At 36.4% G+C, this 26,155-nt stretch overlaps 1 protein-coding gene across 4 annotated transcripts in view; it reads right to left on the bottom strand.

Moving 5' to 3' along the window:
- Positions 1 to 26,155, bottom strand: part of NDUFAF2 (NADH:ubiquinone oxidoreductase complex assembly factor 2) — a 250,622-nt gene that overhangs the window by 140,077 nt on the left and 84,390 nt on the right. For all 4 annotated transcript variants that reach the window (XM_054578386.1, XM_054578385.1, XM_054578384.1 and 1 more), the window contains exon 2: positions 19,490 to 19,579. In XM_054578386.1, coding sequence (XP_054434361.1) covers positions 19,490 to 19,579 — 90 coding nt within the window. The remainder of the gene's footprint in view (positions 1 to 19,489; positions 19,580 to 26,155) is intronic.

Genomic DNA, 26,155 nt, shown 5'->3' with positions numbered 1-26,155 from the left:
GTGTTTTGAACTGCGCATCTGATAGTTTGACTCTTTGTTCATCACTTAGTTCTATTTTTGGAGCTTAGATCTGTTCTTTCATTTGGGCCATATTTCTTTGTCTCAGCGCACATTTTACATTGGGAGGGTAGAGCCTTATGTATTTGCCAGGGCAGAGCAATCCAGGTCGCTACATTATAAAGCTGTGTGTGGGGTAGGGGTCTGAGAGGGAACAATGCTGCTTGCTCAGCTCTCTGCTGGCTTTCAGTCACTTCCCCTGCTACCACAAGCAAATTGGGCCCTCTGGTGCTGATTCCTGGGTGGGTGGGTTTGTGTACATTTTAGGACCCAGTGGGTCTCTCCAACAAGACTCTCCTGTGAGGCTGGGAGTTTCTCCTGCCACCGTAACCCCCACAGGTTTTTACCTCCAGAAGTTCTGAGGCTTTTTTTTTTCCTGCACTGGAACCCAGGACTGCATGGTCTGTCTTACTCACCAGCTGTTCCTCATAGTTTATCTGCATGCACAATGCACACTTACTATCACCATGAGAAAAACAACTACAAACAGTAATTTGTCTTATTGATGAGTTTATAAACAGCATTTTCAGGTTTTTTAAGGTTAGAAAAACAAAAAATACTTCAGTAGAATCCAAATAATTTTTTAAAATCCTAACATAGATTAATAGGTTGAGGAAGTTCTGATATGCATTTTCTAAAGCTTACCGGTTTTGGATAAGTTTATAAAGTTCATTCATAGATGTAAAATGTAATATAATTCAGATAATGTACTAAGTACCACTTAGACTATTCATTCTCATGGAATACTATTCTCTAAGAAGTGATATAAGAGCTTCCTTTAGCTTTATTTTAAATGGCTGAAGGAAAAAAGATCTTTAATCTGGATAGATGCAATTGCCAAAATAAATTGGTATATTTCTAATTCTACAATAACCAGATACTTGAAATGTCTTCTTGAGATGATGGTTGATACCCATTCTTTGTTAAGCATCCAATAAAGGTGCACAACTGGAAGTTTTCAATGTGACTACTCATTTATAGAACATCCCTAGTTACCCATTTACTACATACAACAAAGGAAATGTCCTGATAAAGGTTGGCCAGATTTAGGAGGAGAAAGGAATAAAAATAGACATTAATATCAAATCATTAGATTTTCTTTTTTAACCTCAGGATAATCTGGAACTGAACCTTTATCCAATTATATATTATATAATGATGTTGCCTTTGCTAATTATATCTGTATGGTAGGTTCTGCATCAGTCTTCATTATAATGTAACCATTGTTTGAATAGAATTTAGCAAGATAACTGGACAGTTTATGCCTTAAGATCCTAGAATTCCTTTTTCAACATTCATTTGCATTCTCATCAGTATGCATGATTTTCATTGAACTTTAATACTCTTATTGGAACATAACACACTATAATGAGCATAAAAGTGAGAATGCAAATTAAAACTCCCATTAATAACTAAAAGAGACCAGAAGCATGCAGGAAAATATTTCACAAAGCACACATTCTAAAAATCTCCATAGGCACTGAAAATAGCTAATATACTTTTAGAAACATTGTCAACAGAGGTTAAGGTAAATGAGACATTTATCACCAGATCAAATAGGGTGACCATTCAGAAATAAAATTGTAGAAAGATTATCAACAGTCTGTATCCAAAAGATACTATATTAGAAATACATGTTGTTTACTTTACTCAAGGAAAAGACATCACAATAAAGCCTCATCTTCTAAAAAAAGATCTTTGCCAGTTGTGAGTGTTGACACATCATAAAGAACTATGTAAACCAAAAATCCACAGCTTTTCATTGTGAAAATTCCTCAAATAATATATTATGAGATGAGTCATTTTCTGAGTACTGACTCTTAAGTATATCTAAAGGATATTAATAGATTTAGTTGGCACATTTAAGTTACAAATTTTGTGATGCTCGTGGCTATTACTGTTCTTTTTTAAAATCAATTTGATTGAGATATAACTTACATACAATACAGTGAAACCATTTTAAGCATTTAATCCTGAGAGTTCTGACAAATGTGTACAACCTTGTGACCAGCACCATGATAAGTATAAACAGAAAGTTCCCTAGTGTCTGACTACATGCAAACATCTATCCTAACCTACCCATGGCCCCCAATGACTGATATATTTTCTGTCCCTATTAACTAGTTTTGCCTTATCTACAATTTCTCATATATGGAATCTTACAGTATGTACTCTTTTGTATCTAACTTATTTTACTCAACATATTGTTCTTAAAGTCATTCATGTTACCATGTATAAAGAACAGACTCCTAAGATAGCCTCCACAATTCTCACCTCTTAGTGTTCAGGGCTCTGTATGATCTCTCCCCCTTGCGTAAAGGCAGAACCTGTAACTTACTTCTAAGTATGAAAATATGGCAAATGTGATGGGATGTATGTGATTACATGATTAACTACTTGCATCAACAGTGAAGAATTATTAGTCTTAGATTAAACTCTGCTCCAGTCTACCTGACAAATCTTAAAAGCCAGTCCTGATAGGATCAAACAATTTCAAGTAACTGAACTGTATCTTAGAACAAAGCTCAATGATATATACAGAGAAACAAAAGTATTTAGTACACAACTAGGCAAAAATGCAAAAGGTTTGCTATCCAGTCAGAAATTGCTGAGCAAACAAAGAAGCAGGAAACACTTCCCACATTAAGAAAAGAATCAACTAACTAAAACTAACTGAAAACACACGCAGATAGTAGGATTAGCAGACAAGAACATTAAGAGTAAAAATTGTACTCCACATGTTCAAAAAGCTAGAGGAAAGATAAAGATGTTAAGTAGTGACCTGGAAGATATAAAACAGACCCATATCAAATTGTAGATATGAAACTATAGTGTCTAACATGAAAAATACTCAAGCTGGGTTAATAGAACTTTTACACTGTAAAAAAGAGATTAGTGGACTTGAAGATACAGCAAGAGAAACTATACAAAATGAAACCCAATGAGAAAAATGTCTCCATAAATGAATAGAGCACCTGTGAACTATGGGACAACGTCAAGCAGCCTAAAACTGTAAATTTTGTACCCAAAATAGAGGACAGAAATGGACAGAAAAAAATTTGAAGAAATTATGGCAAAATTTTTCTAAATTTGATGGAAACTATAAATCCACAGATCTAAGAAGCTCAAGAAACTATAGGCAGAAGATATACCATCATGGTACATCATAATCAAATTACTCAAAGCCAGTTAAAAATGAAAAAACTTTAAAACAGCCAAAGAAAAAAAATACACATTATACACAGAGGGATAAGATAAGAATGGCAACAGGATTTCTCAACAGAAACTGTGTAAAGAAGAATATATTTAAAATACTGGAAGAAAAAAATCAATCAAGAATACTATACTGAGAGAAATCTCTTTAAAAATATATTTCAGGCACATAAAAGCTGAAAGAATTCAACACCAGCAGACTCACATTAAAGAAATGCTAAAGGAAGCCTTACAGACTCAAGGAAAATGACTCCAGATGGATATCTGGATCTAAAAAAGACATGAAGAACATTACAAATAGTAACAATACAGATAAATATGTCATATTTTTCTAATTAAATCTAAATGCTACATAAAAATAACAATGTAGTATGTTGTTTGTAACATACATAGAACTAAAATATGTGACAATAACAGCAGAAATATTACAAGGAAAAATGGTGGTATACTTTTATAAGATTCTTTAAAAAAATATTTTATTTATTTTTAGACAGAAGAAAAGGGAGGGCGAAAGAGAGAGGATGAAACATCAATGTGTAGTTGCCTCTTGTGCACCCCCTACTGGGGACCGGGCCCACAACCCAGGCATGTGCCCTGACTGGGAATCAAACCGGTGACCCATTAGGTTTGCAGGCTGGCACTCAATCCACTAAGCCACACCAGCCAGGGCTTTTGTAAGATTCTAATACTCTATATGAAGTGGAATAATCACATAAAGGCTCTGATATATTGAAGATGTAGTCTATAAAATCTAAAGCAACTACTAAAATAATAAAACAAAGAGATACAGCTAATAACCTACAAAGGGAAATAAAGTTGAATCATAAATGGTACTCAAGAATGTATTCCTTTGCTTGTGCTGCCATAACAAAGTCCCATAGATTAGGTGGATTAATCAACAAAAAAATTTTTTTTCACAATTCTGGAAGTTAGAAGTCTGAGTTTAAGGTGTTGGTAAGGTTGCTTTCTTCTGAGACTTCCCTTCTTAGCTTTTAGATGACTGCCTTTTCTCTGTGTCTTTACATGGTATTCTCTCTGTACAGGTGGGTCCTAATCACTGGTCATATCAGATTAAGTCCCATCCTAGGAACCTAATTTTAACTTAAGTGCCTCTTAAAAGACCTTGGCTCCAAATACTGCTTGGGGTACTACTGGTTAAGATTTCAATATAGAATTTGGGGGGGATACAATTCAGCCATAAAAACTAGGAATGAGAGTGGTCACATCACTACGGATTTTCTAAAGACATTAAAAGAATAATAACGGGATATTATGGTCAGTTTTATGCCAAAAAAAATGGAAATTTAGATGAATAGTTTCTTTGAAAGACACAACTTACCAAATGTCTCTCAAGAAGAAATAGATAACTTGAATGTCCTAAATCTAATAAAGAAATTGAGTTTGTAGTTAAAAACTTCAGGCCCAAATGGCTTCACTGGTTAAATTTATCAAATATTTTAAAAAGTAATACTAACTTTATGTAAACTCTTACAGAACACTGAAGAAGAAATATGTCCAAACTCTAGAGATCAGTATTACCCTGATACTGAAACAAGCAAAGACATTACAAGAAAAAAATAGTTACTAACTAGTATCTCTGAAGAACATAGATGTAAAATTCTAAACAAAACTTTAGATAACTCTATCAATAATGTATAAAAATAGTAGTATATCAGGAAAAGGGAAGAATGTCCATTTTTATCTCTTCTACTCAACAGTGTGCTGGAGGTTCTAGCCAGTATAAACAGGTAAGATTGAATAAAATTATTGGCTTCTAGGTTGGAAAGAAAGAAGCAAAGTGTCTTTATTCAGAGACAACATGATCTTCTATGAAGAAAGTATGATGGAACTGACAAAAAAGATACTATATTTAATAACTGAGTTTGGCAAAGTCACAGGATATAAGATCAATACACAGAAACTGTTGCATATTTATATAACAGCAATAAACAGTCAAAAAATGAAAAAACATCAAAAATATGTAATACTTAGGGATAAATCTGATAAAAGATGTGCAGTATCTGTACAATGAAAACTACAAACTTTGAGGAGAGAAATTAAAGAAGGCCTAAATTAAATAAGATATACTGAGTTCAGAAGATCCTTATTGTTAAAATGTTAATTCTTTGCAGAGTGATCTATAAATTCAACATAATCCCAACCCAAATTCTACAAAACATTTTTGTAGAAATTAATAAACTGATTCTAAAATCCATATGAAATAATAAATCAACAAAAAAGTACTGGTGAGGATGTGGAGAAAAGGGAACCCTCTTGCACAGTTGGTGGGAATGCAGACTGGTGCAGTCACTGTGGAAGAGAGTATGGATTTTCCTCAAAAGATTAAAAAAGGAACTGCCTTTTGACCCAATGATTCCATTGCTGGGAATATACCCTAAGAATCCTGAAACACCAGTTCAAAAGAACTTACGCACCCCTATGTTCATAGCAGTGCTATTTATAACAACTAAGTGTTGAAACAGCCCAAGTGCCCATCAGTAGATAAGTGGATTAAAAAACTGTGGTACATTTACACAGTGGAGTACTACACAGCAGAAAGAACGAAGTCCTACCTTTTGTGACACTATGGATGGAACTGCACACTATTATGCTAAGTGAAATAAGCCATTTGGTGAAAGACATACCATATGACCTCACTTATTATGGGAATCTAATAAACAAAATAAAGTAATGAGAAAAATAGAACCAGAGACATGGAAACATGGAACAGACTGATAGCTGTAGAAGGAGAAGAGGGAGGGAGGGGGGAATTGTGGAAGGAAGGGAACATGTATGAATGACTCATGGACATGGACAACAGAAAGGGGATTGACTGTGGGCAAGAGGAGTGGGCTGGATGGAGGAGGGCAAAAGGAGGAAAAATGGGACAAATGTAATAGAATAAACAATTTTTTTAAATCTTGGAAAATAAATAAATAAATACCATAAATTATTATTTACTTGTTATAAGAATGAATTATATCTGTATTTATCAATATAGATATTTCTTAAAAAATAATGTTGAGTAAAAAAGTGAACTGTTAAATAATGTGTACGACTACTTTATATTAAAAAATCAGAAAAAATAAATTCCATATGAAAACTCAAAAGACCTAGGATACAGCTGAAACCACTTCAAAAAAGAATAATAAAGTTGGAGAATTAGCAGTATCTGATAGCAACACTTTCAAGTTTACAGTTATCAAGGAACTGAGACCTTTAGTCAAATAGCCAGGAAGGACCTGAAGCCAGGCAATAGCCATCTGAGTGGGTTTGAAAGTAGATCTTCTACGGCCTGACAATAGCTACATGAATGAGCTAAAAGGGGATGATCCTTGAGAGAAGCCTTGAGATGATTGCAGCTTTGTGAGAGATGCTGAGCCAGAATGTTTGCCTAAGACATACTAGATTCCTGGCCCACAGAAACTGTGAGATAATACATATTTGCTGTTTTAGACCTCCCTCTGACTTTTGGGATAATTTGTTATGCAGCAATAGATAACTAATACTTGTTGTGATCTTATTATCTGATGAAGGAGATCACCATCAACTCTCTGTAATTCTCAGGCAAGCAATTTGGTTAAACAGTAGGTCCAGAGATTCTGGTTGGGGCATAAGTTGATTAGAACCACTTCTAAGTGATAATCATAGAACATTAGAGAGAGATGGAACCTTACGAATTTTGAATCCAGCCTTTGTATTTTACAGATGAAAAACAGAGAGGTGCTCTGGCTGGTGTGGCTCAGTGGATTGAGTGTCGGCCTGCAAACCGAAGTGTCGCTGGTTTGCTTCCCAGTCAGGACACATGCCTGGGTTGCAGGCCAGGTCCCCAGAGAGGGGAGCATGAGAGGCAAACATACATTGATGCTTTTCTCCCTCTCTTCCTCTCTCCCTTCCTCTCTCTCTAGAAATAAATAAATAAAATCTTTTAAAAAAAATCCCAAACAAACAGAAAGATAAATTGATTTGTCCCAAATGACCAAGATAGTAAATGGCCACAGAAAGACCTGAACATAACCTATGTCTTCTGATGCTGGGATAAGGCTATATCATGCTCTGTCCATTAATTTAAGAAGCTTACTTTGATAATTCTTGATGGGGATTTCCTATGGCCTGAGAATAACATGTTCACCAATTAAAAGTGCATATGACATTTTATGCTGAGATGTTCATTACTAATTGTGTTAACGATGGTCAGGTACGGTCTGGTATAGCTAAAAAGTAATTTTTACCAGATTTTATTCTAAAGTTTTATTATTACATTTTAATGAGTACATATGATTAGTAAAGCTTAACTTTCCTTTAAAAAGAAATACCAGATGAGGGCTTTTCTGATTTTCCTGCTATATTCTACTTTATATGTATTTTAGGGTTCACATGAATAATGTTCATTATTGCTAAGAGCAAACAAACTTAAACTTACCAAAAACAACAAAAAAGGAACAAAATTGGAAGATAAAATGACATCTGAATTATAGATACAGCTTTTGAGAAGCTCTGTATAAGAAGACATCATGCCATGGATTAAACTTAAAAGAGTCCCTGAAACTTTATAAGACTGTTCAACAGGTAGTACTATTCTGTCTCTCATAGCTGAACCTTTACCTGAATATTCTAAATGTTTGGAACTAATTGCTGAGGTGCACTTTCATGTATTTCTTTTTTAAAAAAAGAATAATTCAATATCTTCTTTGCTTTTTATTTTTTATTTAAATTCCTTATTTTTAAATTAATTTTTTTAAAATTTAAGTATAATTGATATACAATCTTAAATTGGTTATATTATCTTCAGGTGTACAACATAGTGATTCAACATTTTTATATCTTACAATATAATCATCTCACTAATTCTAGTAATCATCTGTCATGTGTAAACTTACCACAATATTATTGACTATAATCCCTTTCCCCTTTTCACCCATCCCCCTACCTCCTCCCTTATGGTTACCATTCCTTTGGTCTCTGTTTCTATGAATCCGTTTTGTTTGTTTTAGGTTACACATATAAGTAAAACTTACAGTATTTGCCTTTCTCTACTTGACTTATTTCACTCAGCATAATATCCTCTAGATCCATCCATGTTGTCACAAATGGTAAGATTTCATTCATTTTTATTGCTGTGTAATATTCCAGTGTGTGCATGTGTGTGCACGCGTGTGTATCACATCTTCTTTATCCATTCAGCTATCGATGGACACCTAGATTTCTTCTATATCTTGTAAATAATCCTCCAATGAACATAGAGATGCATAGACCTAGCCATAGAAATCAGACAAGAAAAAGAAATAAAAGGTGTCCAAATTGGAAAGGAAGATGTAAATCTGTCACTCTTTGAAGATGACATGATACTACATACAGAAAATCCTACAGAATCCATCAAGAATGAATAGAATTAATAAAATAATTCATTAAAGTAGCAGGATACAAAATTAACATACAGAAATCTGTCATGTTCCAGTACACTAATAATGGGCCATCAGAAAGAAAAATAAAGAAAAAAATCCTATTAACACTTGCATCGAAAAGAATAAAATATCTAGGAATAAACTTAACCAAGGAGATAAAAGACCTCTACTTTGAAAACTATAAGACTCTGAAGAAAGAAATTGAAGAGGACACAAATAAATGGAAGGATATCCCATGCCCGTGGGTAGAAAGGATTATTATTGTTAAAATGACCATACTACCCAAAGCAATTTATAGATTCAATGCAATTCCTATCAAAATACCAATGTCTTTCTTCTCATAACTAAAACAAATAATCCTAACATTTATCTGGAACTACAAAAGACCTTGAGTAACCTAAGTAATCTTGAGAAAGAAGAGTAAAATTGGAAGTATCATGCCCCGTTATCTCAAACTATATTACAAAGCCATAATAATCAAAACAGTATGGTATTGGCACAAAATGGACACATGGATCAGTAGAGCAGAATACAGGGCCAAGAAACAAACCCTCGCTTACATAGTTAATTAATCTATGACAACAAAGAAGGTAAAAATATACACTGGAATAATGACAGTCTCTTACACAGTGGTGTTGGAAAAATTGGATATATACAAAAAAAGAAAAAGAAAACTAGACCTGTCACACCATATACAAAAATAAACTCAAAATAGGTTAAAGATTTAATGTAAGATCTGAAACCCTAAAACTATTTCTTTTTTAAAAAATGATTTTATTTATTTATTTTTAGAGAGAGAGGAAGGGAGGAAGAGAAAGAGAGAATAGATTATTTCCATCAAGTTAGCAAAGTCCCCAAAATGTCTCTTCCTTACCTGCTTTCAATTTAAAATGCATTCATTCAATAAATACTGATTGAGCTTGTATTTACTTTATGTTAATTGTTGAGGTAGGCACTGTGACTACAATGACAACAGGGTAAAGACCCTATCCTTTAAGTTCAGGGAGAGGAGGTAAATAAGTAAACAGGGAATACTTTACAATGTGTTAAATGTTAAGCTTGAGGGAGACAAAGTGAAATAAAAAACAAACAAGAAAAAGGAATATCCCAATTTGCATTAGGGGGTGATAGATGAGGCTCAGAAAAGATTTCCAAAGGAATCAATGTCTACCCTAAAAATTGACAGATAAATAGGAATTAGCCAGTTTTTTTAATGTGGTAGGCCATATAATATAATGTTAAGAGTAAAGACTTTAGAGACAGACAATTTGTGTTCAAATCTTGGATGTAGTGCTGTTTGCACTTAGGACATTATTTAACCTGTGTTTCATTTGGAGGAATCAAAAGGGAATTTACCTAAGTTCTCACTACCACATCTACCTATCTACCTTCATCTACATCCACAATCCTCTACCTTTCTGCTATTACTGTGGATGAACTTTCCGTGTTCTTGTCAAAGGCCAACTCTTCCACATGTATACTAGATCCTCTTTGGCCTTGCCCTCTCAACAATTTCCTCTTTTCTGAATCATTAATGCCTCCTTTCTGACTTGATTTTTTCCATCACTATTACAAAATTCAGTTACTTCTGTCTTTACAACAAAACAAAACAAAACATAAAATTACTCTCTTGACTCCACTCTCCTCTCCAGGTACTGCCTCAATATTCTCCTTTTTTTTTTTTAACACACATAAACTAACTCCTCATAAGCATTGTCTACAACTCATTCTCTCCAAATTCTTTTCTGTTTCTAACACTCTACGAAACTATTTTTGCCAGGATCACTGACTTCCCTGTTTTCAAAGTGAAGAGTTAACTCTCAGTTCTCATTTGACATCATTGATCACCTTTCCCCCCTTGACATTTGGCTTCAAGCACCTGACACTTTTCTTTTTTTCTCCTACTTTTCGGGCTGTTTCTTTTTTGTTTGGTCTCTAAAACTTGGAGTACCTAGGGGGTCAGTCTTTCAATTTCTCATTTTCTATTTACACTCATTCCTTTTGTAATCTCATCCAGTCTTCTGGCTTTACTTGCTACTTATTTCCTGTTAATTCCCAAACATTATCTGCAACCCAAACTTTTCCACTAAATTCTTGGTTTATATATAACTTACTATTTCTACTTGGGTGTACTTATGTTATAGGCATCTTGAACTTAACATTTCCAAAATGTATCCCATCTTCCCCCCAACATTTGCTCCTGCCACAGTCTTGCCTCTCAGTCAATAGCAACTCCATTTTCCAGGTGAATCCCAAAATCTTGAGTTATCACTGACTTCTTTCTTTCACATTCCACATCCAATATGTCAGCAAATCCCATCAGCTCTACTTATACAATAGATCCAAAATGCAAGTGCTTCTTTCACACCCACTGTTACTTTGGTGCAAGTCATAATTATCCCTTGCCTGAATTATCACAAGAGCCTCCTGTCTCCACATCTTGTATCAGTTACTTTGCAATGTAGTAGCCATAGTCATCCTCTGAATTATAACTCGGAGCATATGACTATTCTTTTCAAACTGGCCTGTAAGACCCTACATGATTGGGCATCCTGTTACTTTTCTAACCTTATTTATTACTTTCCCTCTGGCTCTATTCCAGTCATTTGGACTTCCTTGCTGTTCCTCAAACACCTGAGCATGCTCCTGCCTCTGAGCTTGTGCACCTGCTCTACAGTAATGCTCCTCTGCTACTTATCTGCATGGCTAGCTTCTTCTTCTGTCTTTATTCAAAAGTCATCTTCTTAGCAAGGTCATTTCCTTATGCTTCTTAAAACTGCAAAACCTTCTCCACAATTCTCTATTTCTTTTTCAGGCTTTATTTTCTTTAACATATTATATAGCTATTTGTCTTATTTGATTTATTGTCTTTTTCCCTCCCACTCCAGAATGGAAAGTCTATGAATGCAGTTGTTTACTAAATAAATGAATGAAAAGGGCACACTGTCTAATACATACTGTGGCAGGATATGCAGCTTGTGGGTACCTGTACTTTGCTACTAAAAATCGACAAATATACTATCCATGTGGACCTAAAAGTACTTTAGATTCATTTGGTGTTGACACTATTTACTTTAAAAGATATTTTTCTCTTTCCTTTCCTGTATATAGTGTTTTGTGATTTTGTTTATACTTTAATTTACTTTTTCATGGTATAAAGTTCTTATTTTTTATATTTAAATGATGTGTAACACTACAAAACTAATTCTAGTTTCAGTGTTTGGTGGATACATTTATCTTTAGGGTATGCCCTACGGGATAGTTATGCTGAATTAGCAGATTAGGACAGAGCCACAAAAAGCACTAGAACTTCATTCTAATTCTCTGAAAGCCTTAAAGGCTAAAAAATGAGTCATTACCTATTTGTTTATTTATAATTTAATTTATTTCTATAAACATTTTAATTCTATACTATTATTGGGGAAAGTGATAAAATAGGTTCATTATAAAAAGCTATAAACATTATTCGAGAATTGCAAATGTAGCTTACAACATTGGAAAAGTCTGATAAAGTAAGAAAGCCCAATTTATACCTCCTAGAAGATGACAGTTTATATTCAGTATTTCTTCAACAAGTCTCTGTTATCTACCTGTTTTCTTGTCTCATAGTTCTAGTATTTTCATAGCTAATAAGAAGAAATGGAAAATGATATTTCCAAGGAAATATTTATACCTACATGCTGGCATAGAAGTGACTTAACGCCTATAGTTACCATATATATGTAAAGTATCATGCTACACCCACCAGGAAGCAATGAGTCTACTGCTTAGAGTGGGTAGCTGTAGAACCTAGGCAATTTATCTAGTCATTCCAGACCTTAGATTCCCTATCTATTAAATGAGTATAATTACAGTGTCTGCCTCACAGGATTGTTATGATGCTTGAACTATATAATGATTATAAAAGCAGTGGCATAATGCCAGGTATACAGGTAAACACTTGAAAAGTGTTAAGTGATACTTAAGATAGGTATTGGTATTTTAGTTAAGGTTCTTTTAGGTGTCAATAACAAAAGCTAGCTCAAGCTGGATTTCATGTAGTCAATATATATTTACTGAGCACTTACTATGTGCCTCCCTTTGTGCCAGGCACTAAACTAAGAACTGGTAAGGAAAAAGGAAAACTTTATAACAAGGCTATGGGATGGTACTTAGAACTCAAAGGCAGACTTGTCATTGAACTTCATTCAGAAAGCAATGAAACTGGGAACTGGAAAGCTGGTGGAAACCTCAGAAATATTTTACATCTTGCTCCTTACTTCTCTTGGCAGATTGGTTTCTGTTTTCTCCTAAGCAGACCAGCTTTTTCTGCAATGAAGCTTAGATAGTGGATTAAAGGTAGCCACCTACAAAGTACCAAGTTCAAATGTTACTGTTCCAGCCATAATGAGAGATTGCTCCTACTGTTTTATTTGTTTTGGTTTTTTTTACCTTAATTTCAATGTTTGATAGGGATCAAGTGTTCATTCTTGTCTAAATAAAGGGTCAGCTAACAGGGTCATGGTAAGTTGAACAAATACTTCAAATGGTATCTACAGCAAGTCTTATCCACAATTTATAAAGATAAAATTAAGACAGCACTTGAGTTACTTTCCCAAGTCACATGTGGGTACTGGTGCTAGAAATAGGATTCAAACTCTGGGGTTCTACAAGTACAGTGCTAGCACATGAAAGTGAGTGCCTACTTCAATTTTCTATCTTGGGAACTTCGCTTGCCCTAGTCCCAGTTCTGCTAATGTTTAACAGTTCTTTTCATGATATGGACTGGCCAAAAAGTTCATTTGGTTTTTTCGGTAAGATGGCTCTAGTAGCGCTTAGTTGTCTTTAACTTCACTCCAAACAATTTTGTTAGATTCTATTGTGACACATGCCGTATCAGCATACGTTTAAAAAACAAAACAAAACAAAACAAAACTGAGTAGTTCAGGCCAAGACGAAAGTATAGGTAGATATACTTTGCTTCCACACACAACCAAAGGAAGGATAACAATCAATTTAAAAACAAAAAACAACCAGAACTGCCAGAAAATCAAACAGTATGGAAGTCCAAAAACCAAAGAGTTAAAGAAGAAACATTCATCCAGACAGGGAGGAGGGGCAGAGACGGGCAGTTGGGATAGAGAGGATGTGTGGCAAGGCAGCAGATTGGGGAAGGCGAGGTGGTGGCTGACAGTTGGGATATCCCACATTCGCATGAGGATAAGCTGGGAGGAACAACTGGGAAGTAAGATAAGCCATACAACCCAGGGTTCCAGTGTGGGGAAATAAAGCCTCAAAACCTCTGGCTATGAAAACATGTGGGGGTTGTGGTGGCAGGAGAAACTCCCAGACTCACAGGAGAGTCCACTGGAGAGGCCCACAGGGCCCTAGAATGTACAAAAGCCCACCCACCTGGGAATCAGCACCTGAAAGGGTACAGTCTGCTTGTTGGAAGCAGAGGAAGGGATGGAAAGTAGGGTGAGAGCCGAGCAAGCTAGCAAACAGCATTGTTCCCTCTCGGACCCCTCCCCCACATACAGCACCATGACGTAGTGAAGTGGGTTGCCACGCCCTGGTGAATACCTAAGGCTCTGCCCCTTCCAACATAACAGGTGTGCTGAGACAAAGAAATAGGGCCCAAATGAAAGAACAGATCAAAACTCCATAAAAAGAAGCAATGAGGAGAGAGACAACTTATCAGATGCAGAGTTCAAAACACTGGTAATAGGGATGCTCACAGAAATGATTGAGAACAGTCACAAAATAAAGGAAGAAGTAAGGGCTATGCAAAGTGAAATAAAGGAAAATATACAGGGAACCAACAGTGAAGGGAAGGAAACTGGGACTCAAATCAATGATTGGGAGCAGAAGGAAGAAATAAACATCCAACCAGAACAGAATGAGGAAACAAGAATTCAAAAAAATGAGGAGAGGTTTAGGAACCTCCGGGATAATGTTAAATTGTCTCAACATCCAAATCATAGGGATGCCAGAAGGAAAAAAGGAAGAGCAAGAAATGGAAAACTTACTTGAACAAATAGTGAAGGAAAACTTCCCTATTCTGGTGAAGGAACTAGACATGCAAACCCAGGATGCACGGAGAGTCCCAAAGAAGTTGGATCCAAGAAAAAACACACCAAGACATATCATAATTAAATCACCCAAGATTAAAGATAAGGAGAGAATCTTAAAAGCAGCAAGTAGAAAGGAAAGAGTTACCTATGAAGGAGTTCCCATAAGACTATCAGCTGATTTCCTTTATTATTATTATTTTTATTCATAAATCATGTTAATTCTATTACAGTTGTCTCAGTTTTCCCCCCTCCACCCATCCCACCCCCATCCCCCGCTCCCACAGTCAATTCCCACTCTGTTGTCCATGTCCATGGGTCATTCATAAAGGTTCTTTGTCTAGTCCCTTCCCCATCTTTCCACCATAGTCCTCTCTCTGCTTCCCCTCTGGTCACTTTCAGCCTGCTCCATGTTTCCATTTCTGTGGTTTATTTTGTTTCTTAGTTTATTTTGTTGACTAGAGTCCACTTAGAGGGAAGATCATATGGTAATTGTCTTTCATCAACTGGCTTATTTCACTTAACTTAATATTCTCCGCTTGCATCCATGTTGTTGCAAAAAGTAGGAGTTCCATTTCTCTCTTTCTTTCTTAAATGTAGATTAATTTCATTTATTTTTTTAAATGTCAAAGTTAATTATAAAATATTTTAAGGAATTTAAAACTGTTATAAAGTCTCAGCAATTAAACCAACATGACACCAGCACAGAAATAATCAAGTAGATCAATGAAATACAATGACCATTCTGGAGACAAATGTATATATCTGATTAATATATGTATGATTAAGTTGATACTTCAAATCAATGGGGAAAATAAGGCTTATTCCACAAATAAGGTGCATGGACCACAATTACTTGAAATAAAACAAATATCGAGCCCTATTTCACACATTATACAAGAAATATTCAGGTGAGTTAAAAATCAATATGTAGAATCAAAAGAGTTTTAGAAGAAAATGGAACTAATATTTTTCATGACCTGAAGTAAAATATTCAAACCCAGAAGCTATAAAGTAAATATTGACAATATGATTACATTAAACATTTAACTATATAGTAATACGCACATAAAAAAGTTAAAGGACAAGGAATAGAAAAGTATTTGCAACACATCTAAAACATGGTTAATAGGTTTTTTGTTTCATGGTGTTTTTTGTTTTTTTTTTAGGGAAAAAAAGTTCTACAAACCTTTAATCAATAAATGGATAAAGAATACCAAAAAGTCACTTAAAGCTTTAAAAAAATAGAAATAGGTTAGAAATATACCACACCAGTTTAGTTTCAACAAATAGTAAAGGAACAATTAAAATAACATCATTGTCACAATCAGATTAATGAGTATTAAAAATATTGGTAATATCAAGTATTGGCAACTCTGAAAGGTACTGGGTATTCATGGAAACTTTTTCTTCATCTTAAAGCAGTTCCTTTAGCATATTTTGCAGTGCTAGTTTGGTGGAGGTGTATTCTTTTAGTCTTCTTTTGTCTGGGAAACTCCTTATTTCACCTTCCATTTTAATGGAGAGCTTTGCTGGGTAGAGCAGTCTTGGTTGCAGGCCTTTGCTTTTCATGACGTGGAATATTTCTTGCCATTCCCTTCTGGCTTGCAGTGTTTCTGTTGAGAAGTCAGCTGCTAGCCATACAGGGGCTCCCTTATATGTTGCTACCTGTTTCTCCCTTGCTTGCTTTAGGATTCTCTGTTTGTCTTTGCTATTTGCCATTTTAATGATGATGTGTCTTGGAGTGGGCCTCATTGGGTTCCACTTGAATGGGACCCTCTGTGTTTTCTGGACTTGTGTGACTTTCTCTCTCCTCCAATTAGGGAAGTTTTCCATCATGACTTTTTCAAACAGGTTCTCTATCCCTTGCTCTTCTTCTCCTTCTGGTATCCCTATTATAGGGATATTATTATGTTTCAGGTTGTCCTGCATTTCCCTAAATGCCTCTTCATTGTTTTTGAGTCTTTTTTCATTTTCTTGTTCTTTCTGGGAGCTTTTTTCTACCTTATCCTCCAGCTCACTGATTTGATCCTCTGCTTCATCTGGCCTGCTTTTGATTCCTTCTACTGTGTTCTTCAATTCAGAAATTGTATTCTTCATTACCTCTTGTGTCTTATTGATAGTTTCTATGTCCTTTTTCATGATGATATTGTTTGCAGTAAGTTCCTCATAGTTTCCCTGTAGTTTTTGGTAATTCTCTCTGAGCTCACTGAGCTCATTGAGCTTCCTTAGAACCATTGTTTGGAACTCAGTATCTGATAGTTTACTTTATTCATTTAGTTCTCTTTCTGGGGATTCCTTTTTTCCCTTTGAGTGGGGTGTATTCCTTTGTCTTCCCATTATTTGTGAGACTCTTCTCTTTTGCTTCTGCTTCTTAAGTTGATCTGTCTTGATTTCCTGGCTTTGTTGTGTGAACTTCTATGATAGGAGACCACTGTTTTTCTTTCTGTATCTGACTCTGATGATGTCAGATGTTGACCCTGTCTGACCTTAGGCAGTCTGTTCGAGACTTCCAGGAATCTGCTGTCTGTGGCTGTCTCCTTCAGCTGTTAATCTATTCACTCTGCACTCAGCAGGGTTCCTTAGACAGTTCCGGGAGGGGTGGAGTCACTCCTGGGGGCAGGGGTAATGGGTCCTTTCAAGCTGCTGCCCTATGGGAGAGGAGTCCGCACTGGGATCCCGCCGGCTACTCTCTCAACTCTCTCCCCAAAGCCTCCATCCTCAGTCTCTCCTCAAGTGTCGCCAGACCTCTCTGCACCCCCTTTAGCCAGGGATCTACTGTCTGTGGCTGCCACTCTGCACTCAGCAGGCAGCATAGACAGCACAGGGCGGGGTGATATCCCACCTGGGGGCGGGGCTATTGGAGCCTCTGACAGTGCTGCCGCTCAGGGGGAGTGGTCTCTGCCTGAGAAGATGGCTGCTGCCACATGGGGAATGAGTCAGCACTGAGATCCTGCCAGCTACTCTCTCTGTTCTCTCTCCAAAGCCTCCTTCCCCAGTCTCGTCATGTGTCTTTAGTCCACTCTGCCCCGGCCTTTGCTGGAGACCAGAGTAAGAGGCTGTAAATAAAAATTTTGCATTGGCCCTATAGAAGGCTCTTTGTGTCTCCAGCCGCCTGTCTCTGGTAGAGAGAAACCCTGCAACTTTTCGCAGCTAGCTGTTTTCTGTGTACTTTCTGGGCTCTGGTGTTGTGGGCTAGAGATCTCTGCTTTTGGTTTAGACCCTACTCTTCTCAGGGGGATCCAATTGGTCAATTCAATATCCTTCTGGTGCTGCTGCCGATGGGCACCCCACCCACCTTCTCAGGTCTGTACTGCACTCCTTACCAGTTAGATTGCGCTAAAGCTGATTATTCTTTCTCTGAGATTACAAGGCTCCTCTCTCGCTATTGTTCAGTTTTTTGTTCCAGGTGATTTCTCCACAATTTAGTTGTAATTCCAGGTTGGTCCTGGGAGGAGGTCAGTGTGACTTCCACTCATTCCTCTGCCATCTTGATTCCTCCCTCAGCTGATTTCTTAAAAGAAACCTTAGAGGCAAGAAGGGGCTGGACAGAAGTATCCAAAGTCATGAAAGGCAAGGACCTGCATCCAAGATTACTCTGTCCAGCAAAGCTGTCATGTAGAATGGAAGGGCAGATAAAGTGCTTCCCAGATAAGGTAAAGTTAAAGGAGTTCATCATCACCAAGCCATTATTATGTGAAATGTTAAAGGGACTTATCTAAGAAAAAGAAGATCAAAATTATGAACAGTAAAATGATAACAAATGCAGAACTTTCAACAACTGAACCTAAAAAACAAAAACTAAGCAAACAACTAGAACAGGAACAGAATCATAGAAATGGAGATCACATGGAGGGTCATCAGTGTGGAGGGGGAAGGGGAGAATGCGGGAAAAAGGTACAGGGAATAAGAAGCATAAATGGTAAGCACAAAATAGACAGGGGGAGGTTAAGAATAGTATAGAAAATGGAGAAGCCAAAGAACCTATATGTACAGCCCATGGACATGAACTAAAGAGGGGAGGGGGAATGCTGAAGGGAGGGAAGTACAGGGTGGAAGGGGATTAAGAGCAGAAAAGAAATGGGACAACTGCAATAGCATAATCAATAAAATATACTTAAAAAACATCAAAATTGGTGAATTTTTGTGTAGCCATTTTAATTTTGAAGATGGAAGAAAATATGCAACATTTTCAGCATATTATGCTTTATTATTTCAAGGAAGGTAAAAATGCAACTGAAACACAAAATAGGATTTGTGCAGCATATGGAGAAGGTTCTGTGAATGATTCAATGTGTCAAAAGTGGTTTGCAAAGTTTTGTGCTGGAGATTTCTCTTTGGACAATGATGCTCCATGATTGGGTAGACCACTTGAAGTGGATAGCAATCAAATTGAGACATTAATTAAGAACAATCAATGTTATACCATGAAGGAGATAGCTGACATGCTCAAAATATCCAAGTCAATAAAGTTATTGGTGAAAATGAAAAATGTGTCTTTTATTTTACAGAAAAAACCATACGGACTTTTTGGCCAACCTAATACATGTGTTCCCTCACTATTTCACTGTCGTGTGTTCCCTTACTAAAATGTGGCACCTTCACAATTTTCAAAATAATGCAATGTTTAAAAAAAGTTTCATGGATTCAGATTTTAAAGTTTTTGTACAAAGAATAAACATGTAATTATATGTTATCTTATTTAATTTGTATATAGTTAAACAATTTGCCTTCCAGAAGACACTACTAAAAGCAGAAACTTACCTTCCCATTCTGTTGGGATATTCCCTACTTCATAGTCTATTTCTCTTTTACTTGCTGCTTCTACAATTCTTTTCTCTCGAATAGTCTGTCCTATAAGACAAAAGTGATTATTACGTTTTTAAATGAACTCATGACACAGTAGTTACAAGTAATGTTTTCTCTTTACATATTGTACACCTTCTCATATGGTAAAAGAATTAACAGGAAAAATAACAGATTCCATTTAGAATTAGGCAATTTCTATAGGACTGCTAAAAAATTTAATTTCCTACCTTAATTTTAGTGATATAAATCTGGATTCTATGTACAGAAAAATAACAGCCAATTATTCTTTAGGGCACAAATGGCTGATTAAAAGAACATTTTACTTAATCAACAGTGTTCCACTCCCTCAAACTCTACAAGTATATATACATACAATGATCATACATATACATATGTATGTATATATACTTGTAGAGTTTGAGGGAGTGGAACACTGTTGATGTATATATATATTAGACTTGTTACTGTTCAAGGGAATTGATATTTATGGCCACTACTAAGTTTGTAATCAACCACAAGGCTCTGCTGTCACCCTGTCCCCATCGTACATTGGCAAACTAAGAGAACAGAGATATGGGTTGAATTCTGTGGCCCATCTGAGTAACTCTCTCTCAAGAGAACCTAAATAAAGAGGGACAAAAACAGGTGAGTTTTGGATATGGTGCTTCAGGTGAGATCAACATCTAGAACAGGATGGTGGCAATGTAGAAAACATAAAAGCAGAGACAACAATAAAGAGAAAAGTGGAGAGGGGTCAGGGTGGGATGAGAATGACTGTTGCTTGTATTTTTCAATAATAAAAAGTTGATTAGTGTTTAAGTTCATAGGGAAGGCACAAAACTAGTATTTTCTTCTGTTTTCAAAAAGTCTTGATTATATCCTTCAAAGTAGGTTTGTCAAACTTGTGTTTTCAAAACATTCCTTTTTCATTAAACCTTTGAGCCTGGGGATACCAGGTAAACTTTCTACTTCCCAAGTTAATAGTTGTGCCTGTCTACTCTAGGCCATGCAAACTGAAACAGAAGACATTGGTGAGGAATGATGAGGGGAAGAGAATGGCTTAACAATGATCAGACCAGTCAAGGAGAAAAGTCTACAAAATACTGCTTTCTCTTCCCACTCCTAGGTCAAACTTATGCTATACGAAATCGACTGGGTGACATGATTAAAGAAATTGATCTTGTTGCCTGAAAATCTAAATCTCTCTCTTACACTACCTAAAATTTTACTAACTAAAACTTCTTTCAGTTGCAGACAAGGAAGGCACTCAAGGGTACCCTAAGAATGTTGAGTGACTAGTTTTATTTTCTCAGCTTAAAAGTAGTATTAAGTGAAAGGCTGGGATTTCATAGACAAGATGCTAATGGCTAAGAACTCTGAAGTGTGGGATCAGGAAATCTCTGCATTTCATTATGGACTTATTTAAGCAGGCTAATACAATCCTAACACAGAGGTTCCCAAAGTTTTATAAAAAAGTGTTACCTTTTGCTTATCTTATCCAGTAAATTTATAGTAGGGCTAGGGATTAGTAGTAAAGTCTCTATGTTGTAGGGACAAATGTCAGTGTAAAAGGAGCCTATAGCAATGACAGCAGCATAACTCTCAGAGCAGAGGTTCAGTATACTTACATATATTTTTACTAAAATGCTATTCATATACACATACATAAACATGTTGTAATAACAAGAGTTAGCATAAGTTTAACATATATTAAAGTATGTTTACATGATAATTTTCAATTTTGAAAGAGTCAAAATACCTGTTTCTTCATATAGTCCTTATCTAAATGCCAGGATGTATGTCATTTTAGCAATAGCAAGTACAGAAAAAAAAAAACATTGTATAAAACACACAAATTGCTAACAAATGGGTTTCTCAAAGTACATTTGTGTTCTATAAGCTTTTTAATGTATGTCAATAAAGTTTAGCATACGGGGAGAGGATAAAGGGGTCTACCATTCCCAGTAGACCCAGCCATCGTTAATATAATGAGAATGGTTTGCATGACATTGTTGTAACCTGGCAGCTAAGGAGAATGGGCTGAAATGTGCATGCACAAACAATGATGACTTCACTGTACTAGTCAGTGGGGGCATTAGAGGATGAGTGACCATGTGTACTGCGTGGCTGTTGCATTCAAAATGACTAAGCAAGTAGAGCAACAAATCTGCACCAAATTTTGCATTAAGCTTGAACATTTCTCTGCAAAAACTATTTGGATGACTCAGAAGGTGGCAGCTATGGGCAACTGGTGATTGGCAGCTTCAACACAACAATGTGCCCACTCATGCATCACATTTCATGCAGAGTTTTTTGGAGAAACATCAAATCACCCAGGTGACTCAGCCCCTCTACAGCCCCTTTGCAACTTCTGGCTTTTCCCAAAACTGAAATTCACTTTTGAAAGGGAAGATATTTCAGATTGTTGATGAGTTTCAGGGAAATATGATGGGACAGCTGATGGTGATTCCAACAAAGGAGTTTGCAGAGTGTTTTGAACAGAGCAAGAGGTACTAGGAAAACTGTGTGAGATCCCAAGGTACCTACTTTGGAGGGGACTAAAGTCCCATTGTCTTATGTACAATGTTTCTTGTATCTTGTATTTCAATAAATGTCTTGATTTTTCATTACATGGCTGGATACTTTCTGGACATACAGATATCAATATGATTGTGACACAAAAATTAACTTTTCTTTCCTACCTTCAGGTCTATATACTTCATTTAAAGTCTCCTAAGATTTTTAAAAATAAAGTCATACATATTTGTGTGTATGTGAAAAGACAAGCAGAGTAATTCATGAGTTTGTTTAATCAATTCCTTGATAATCACTAAAAAAAACCTTTGTTTACAAATAGATGACATCAAAGGTGTATAAAAAACAATGTACACATCTTTAGAAATATAAAATGAAGCAATTAGTTTATAAAATAAACTCTTTATAATCAGATATGAGATTTTCCAAAAAACCCAAATTGTTTTAAAACTACTCTATTCTTTGGAATAAATCCTACTTGCACAATTTTTATGAATTGGGAATGAAATTTATGCCTCCTACAGAATAAGTAATTACGCACAAACTGTACACGTACTCATACTAACAACTGTAAGGACAATTCTACTTATCGCAGCAAAAAAAATTTCCACCTAGTAAACAGAGCAAATTTAAATACCTGCTCAAGTGTCAAAATCTTAGAATCTAATTTACATTTAAAAATTAACTTAAGGCTTCCAGTTAAGATGGTGGCATACCTACATGTGGTACTTGCATCTTCCCACAACCACATCAAAAATACAACTAAACTACAGAACAACCATCATTCAAAATGGCCTAAAATCTAACTGAATGGAAGTCCTACAACAAAAGATATAAAGAAGCCACATCAAGACTGGTAGGAGAGGTGAAGGCATGGAATGGGCTGGTCCCACACTTACATGCAGTGGATAAAAATTGGAAGGGATATCTCAGCTGCAGAGGGCCACCCTGATAGTGAGGGGTCCCAGTACCACACCAGGACTCCCTGCCCAGGATTCCAGTGCCAGGAAGAGAACTCCTTATAACTTCAGGCTGTAAAAACCTGAGGGGATTGTGGTTGAGTGAAATGGGGGGCTTCTGGAGTCTCAGGCAGTTCCTCTTAAAGGGCTCACACATAAACTTACTCAGACTCACCTCCTCTGAGTTCCAGTGCTGGGGCAGCTGCTCACAAAGGTACCAGGGACATAGGGAGAAACTGAAATGTCTAGCATCAGGGTGAGAAGCAGAAGGGCAACCTTCTCTTGGAAGAAATGCTGGCAGAGGCTATTGTTCCTTTTCTGAATCCTTCTCCCACAGAGTCAGCAGGCAGGTGCCATATCTGAGTCTCTATCAACATGGCTATAACAGCTCACCCTCGCCCTGGTGATTTCCCTGGCCTACCAACTTGTGGGCCCACCCAAGCTGTTTTCAGTGACTTTTCCACATGAATGGCCAGTCTTGGCTCATGCTTAAGATTTCCCTAAAATCTCTCAAACAAGTAGCATCTAGCCTTAGCACACCCTATACCTTCTGCTAAGTGGCCCCAGGCCCAGCACTAGGAGCAGCCAGTTTTGCATCACAGGTTGGCATCTCCTGAGCACATCCAAGCCCTGCACAAGTAGCAGCCATCTGAAGGTTGTTTTGTAGTTCTTGTGGGGTGGCCCCAGGCTGAATATAGGCTGTGGCTGACATTGGTCTATATCTCATGGGAGGCACCAGACCCAGCGGATAGCTTCAGATCACATCAAAACACCACCCAACCACCTCCACAAGTGATACGCTTAAGGGGCAGACTCAGCGGGCACAAGAACCCCACTGAAGTCCTGCTCCATGGTGTGGGCCTCTGAACTGCTGATCCTCCACAGCTGATTGACTTGGGGAGATAAATCCCTCCCATTGACATGTCAACAGCAATCAAGGCTCAACTACAACAGGAGGGTGAAGTTGTACACAGTGAGGGGGACCTTGAGCACCTGGCTTGGGTGATCAGGAAGGCTGTGACACTGGACCCTACAGGACACTTACTACATTAGGCTACTCTATGAAGCCTGGGAGATATAGCAGTTCCACCTAATAGATAAAAACAAACACAGGGAGACTGCCAAAATGAGACAAACATGTCCCAAATTAAAGAATAAAACAAAACTCCAGGAAAGGCACTAAATAAAATGAAGACAAGCAAATTTACTATATGCAGAGTTCAAAACACTGATTATAAGGATGCTCAGTGATCTTAGTAAGAACCTCAACAGTATAAAAAAGAACTAGTCATAAATGAATGATACACTAACTGAAATGAAGAATAATTTACAGGGAAACAACAGGAGAGCAGATGAAGCTGAGAATCAAATTAGCGATTTGGAATACAAGGAAGCAAAAGCCACCCAATCAGAACAGAAAAAAAGAAAAAAAGAATCCAGAAGAATGAAGATAGTGTAAAAGTCCTCTGGGACACCTTTGAGCCTACCAACATTCTCATTGTGGGGGTACTGGAAGGAGAAGAGGGAGCAAGAAATTGAAAACCTTTTATAAAAAATGGCAGAAAACTTCCCTAACTTGGAGAAGGAAATAGACATATAAGTCCAGGAAGCACAGAGAGTCCCAAACAAGATGAACCCAAAGAGGCCAGCACCAAGACACATCATAGTTAAAATGCTAAAGGGTAAAGACAAAAAGATAATCTTAAAAGAAGCAAGAGAAAAGCAGTTAGTTACCTACAAGGGAGCTCCCATAAGACTGTCAGTTGATTTCTTAACAGAAACTTTGCAGGCCAGAAGGGATTGGCAAGAAATATTCAAAGTGATGAAAAGCAAGGACCTACAACCAAGATTACTCTACCTTGCAAAGCTATCATTTAGAATTGAAGGACAGAGAAAGAGCTTCCCAGACTAAAAAAAAAAAAAAAAAAAAAAAAAAGGCTAAAGGAGTTCATCACCACTAAACCAGTATTACAAGAACTTGTAAAGAGTCTTCTAGAAGAAGTACGAGAAGAATGGGTAAAATTGCAATAAATACATATCTATCAAGAATTGAAACGAAAAACAGTAAATAAGTGCAACAGAAACTCTTAGATACAGAGAACATTTTGATGGTTGCCAGATCTGAGGAGGGTTGGAAGGTTCAGTGAAAAAGTTGAAGGGATTAAGAAGTACAAATTGGTAGTAGCAGAATAGTCATGGGGATGTAAAGTATAGTATGGGGAATATAGTCAATAATATTCTAATAACTATTTATGGTGTCGGATTAGAGCAAGATTTATCGGAATGATCACTGTAATAAGTTATATAATTTCTAATCACTGAGGTGTACACCTGAATCTAATATAATTGTATGTTAACTGTAATTAAAAAAATTAAAGATAACTTTTAAAAATTACCTTAACAAAATTATTTAAAATAAATTAAAATTATATATGTGTAGGTTAATAACTCCTAGTACAAGAATAAACAATTGACAAGGGTAAACTCAATGAGTATTAAGTAAAACTATGCATAATTATCTAACTTAACGTTAAACAATTTTAGACTTAATTAAAACAGTCAAAATAAAAGTGCAAATTCAGGTAGATCATAATGATTCATGGTACATGGATATAAAGACTATAGTATATGTAACAATATTATTTCCAAACTTAAAAACTTTTAAAGCTAGCTGCCATTGAGCTAATTGCCCAAGGAGAATAGCAGGTTTCCTGTTCCTTTGTTTAGAAAAACATGGAACCCACGAGGAATGATCCTGAGTATTGGGTAGATGGCAGGTTTAGGTAAAAGATTTCATCTGTTTTATTGGGCTTCTGGGACAGAGTATGCAAACCCTGGGTAGTGATATGGGAAGGAAGGTCTAAAGCAGAGAGTCCTAAGATTCAGATTCTCAAGTACCAGCTTTGCAATCTTTGTCACATTGTGTAGTATTTTGTCCTTAACATTTTTCTTTAAATTGGCTTGCTTTTTTCAATAGTCACTTTTACCTTACCCTAAAAAAATACCCATGAAATCACTGACTGAATATACAAGTTGTATTTTGTGTTCAAATACACATAAAAATAGATATATCTTTAAAATGTGAGAAGCTGTCTTTGTAGCCCATGAAGTCATCAGGCAAACCACA

Source organism: Pteronotus mesoamericanus, unplaced genomic scaffold (assembly GCF_021234165.1).
Source record: "Pteronotus mesoamericanus isolate MK-2021 breed Mesoamerican mustached bat unplaced genomic scaffold, CSHL_Meso_final contig_50, whole genome shotgun sequence".
Lineage (NCBI taxonomy): Eukaryota > Metazoa > Chordata > Mammalia > Chiroptera > Mormoopidae > Pteronotus > Pteronotus mesoamericanus.
The sequence above is the reverse complement of the archived record's forward strand: the minus strand, read 5'-3'. Positions and strand labels throughout refer to the sequence as shown.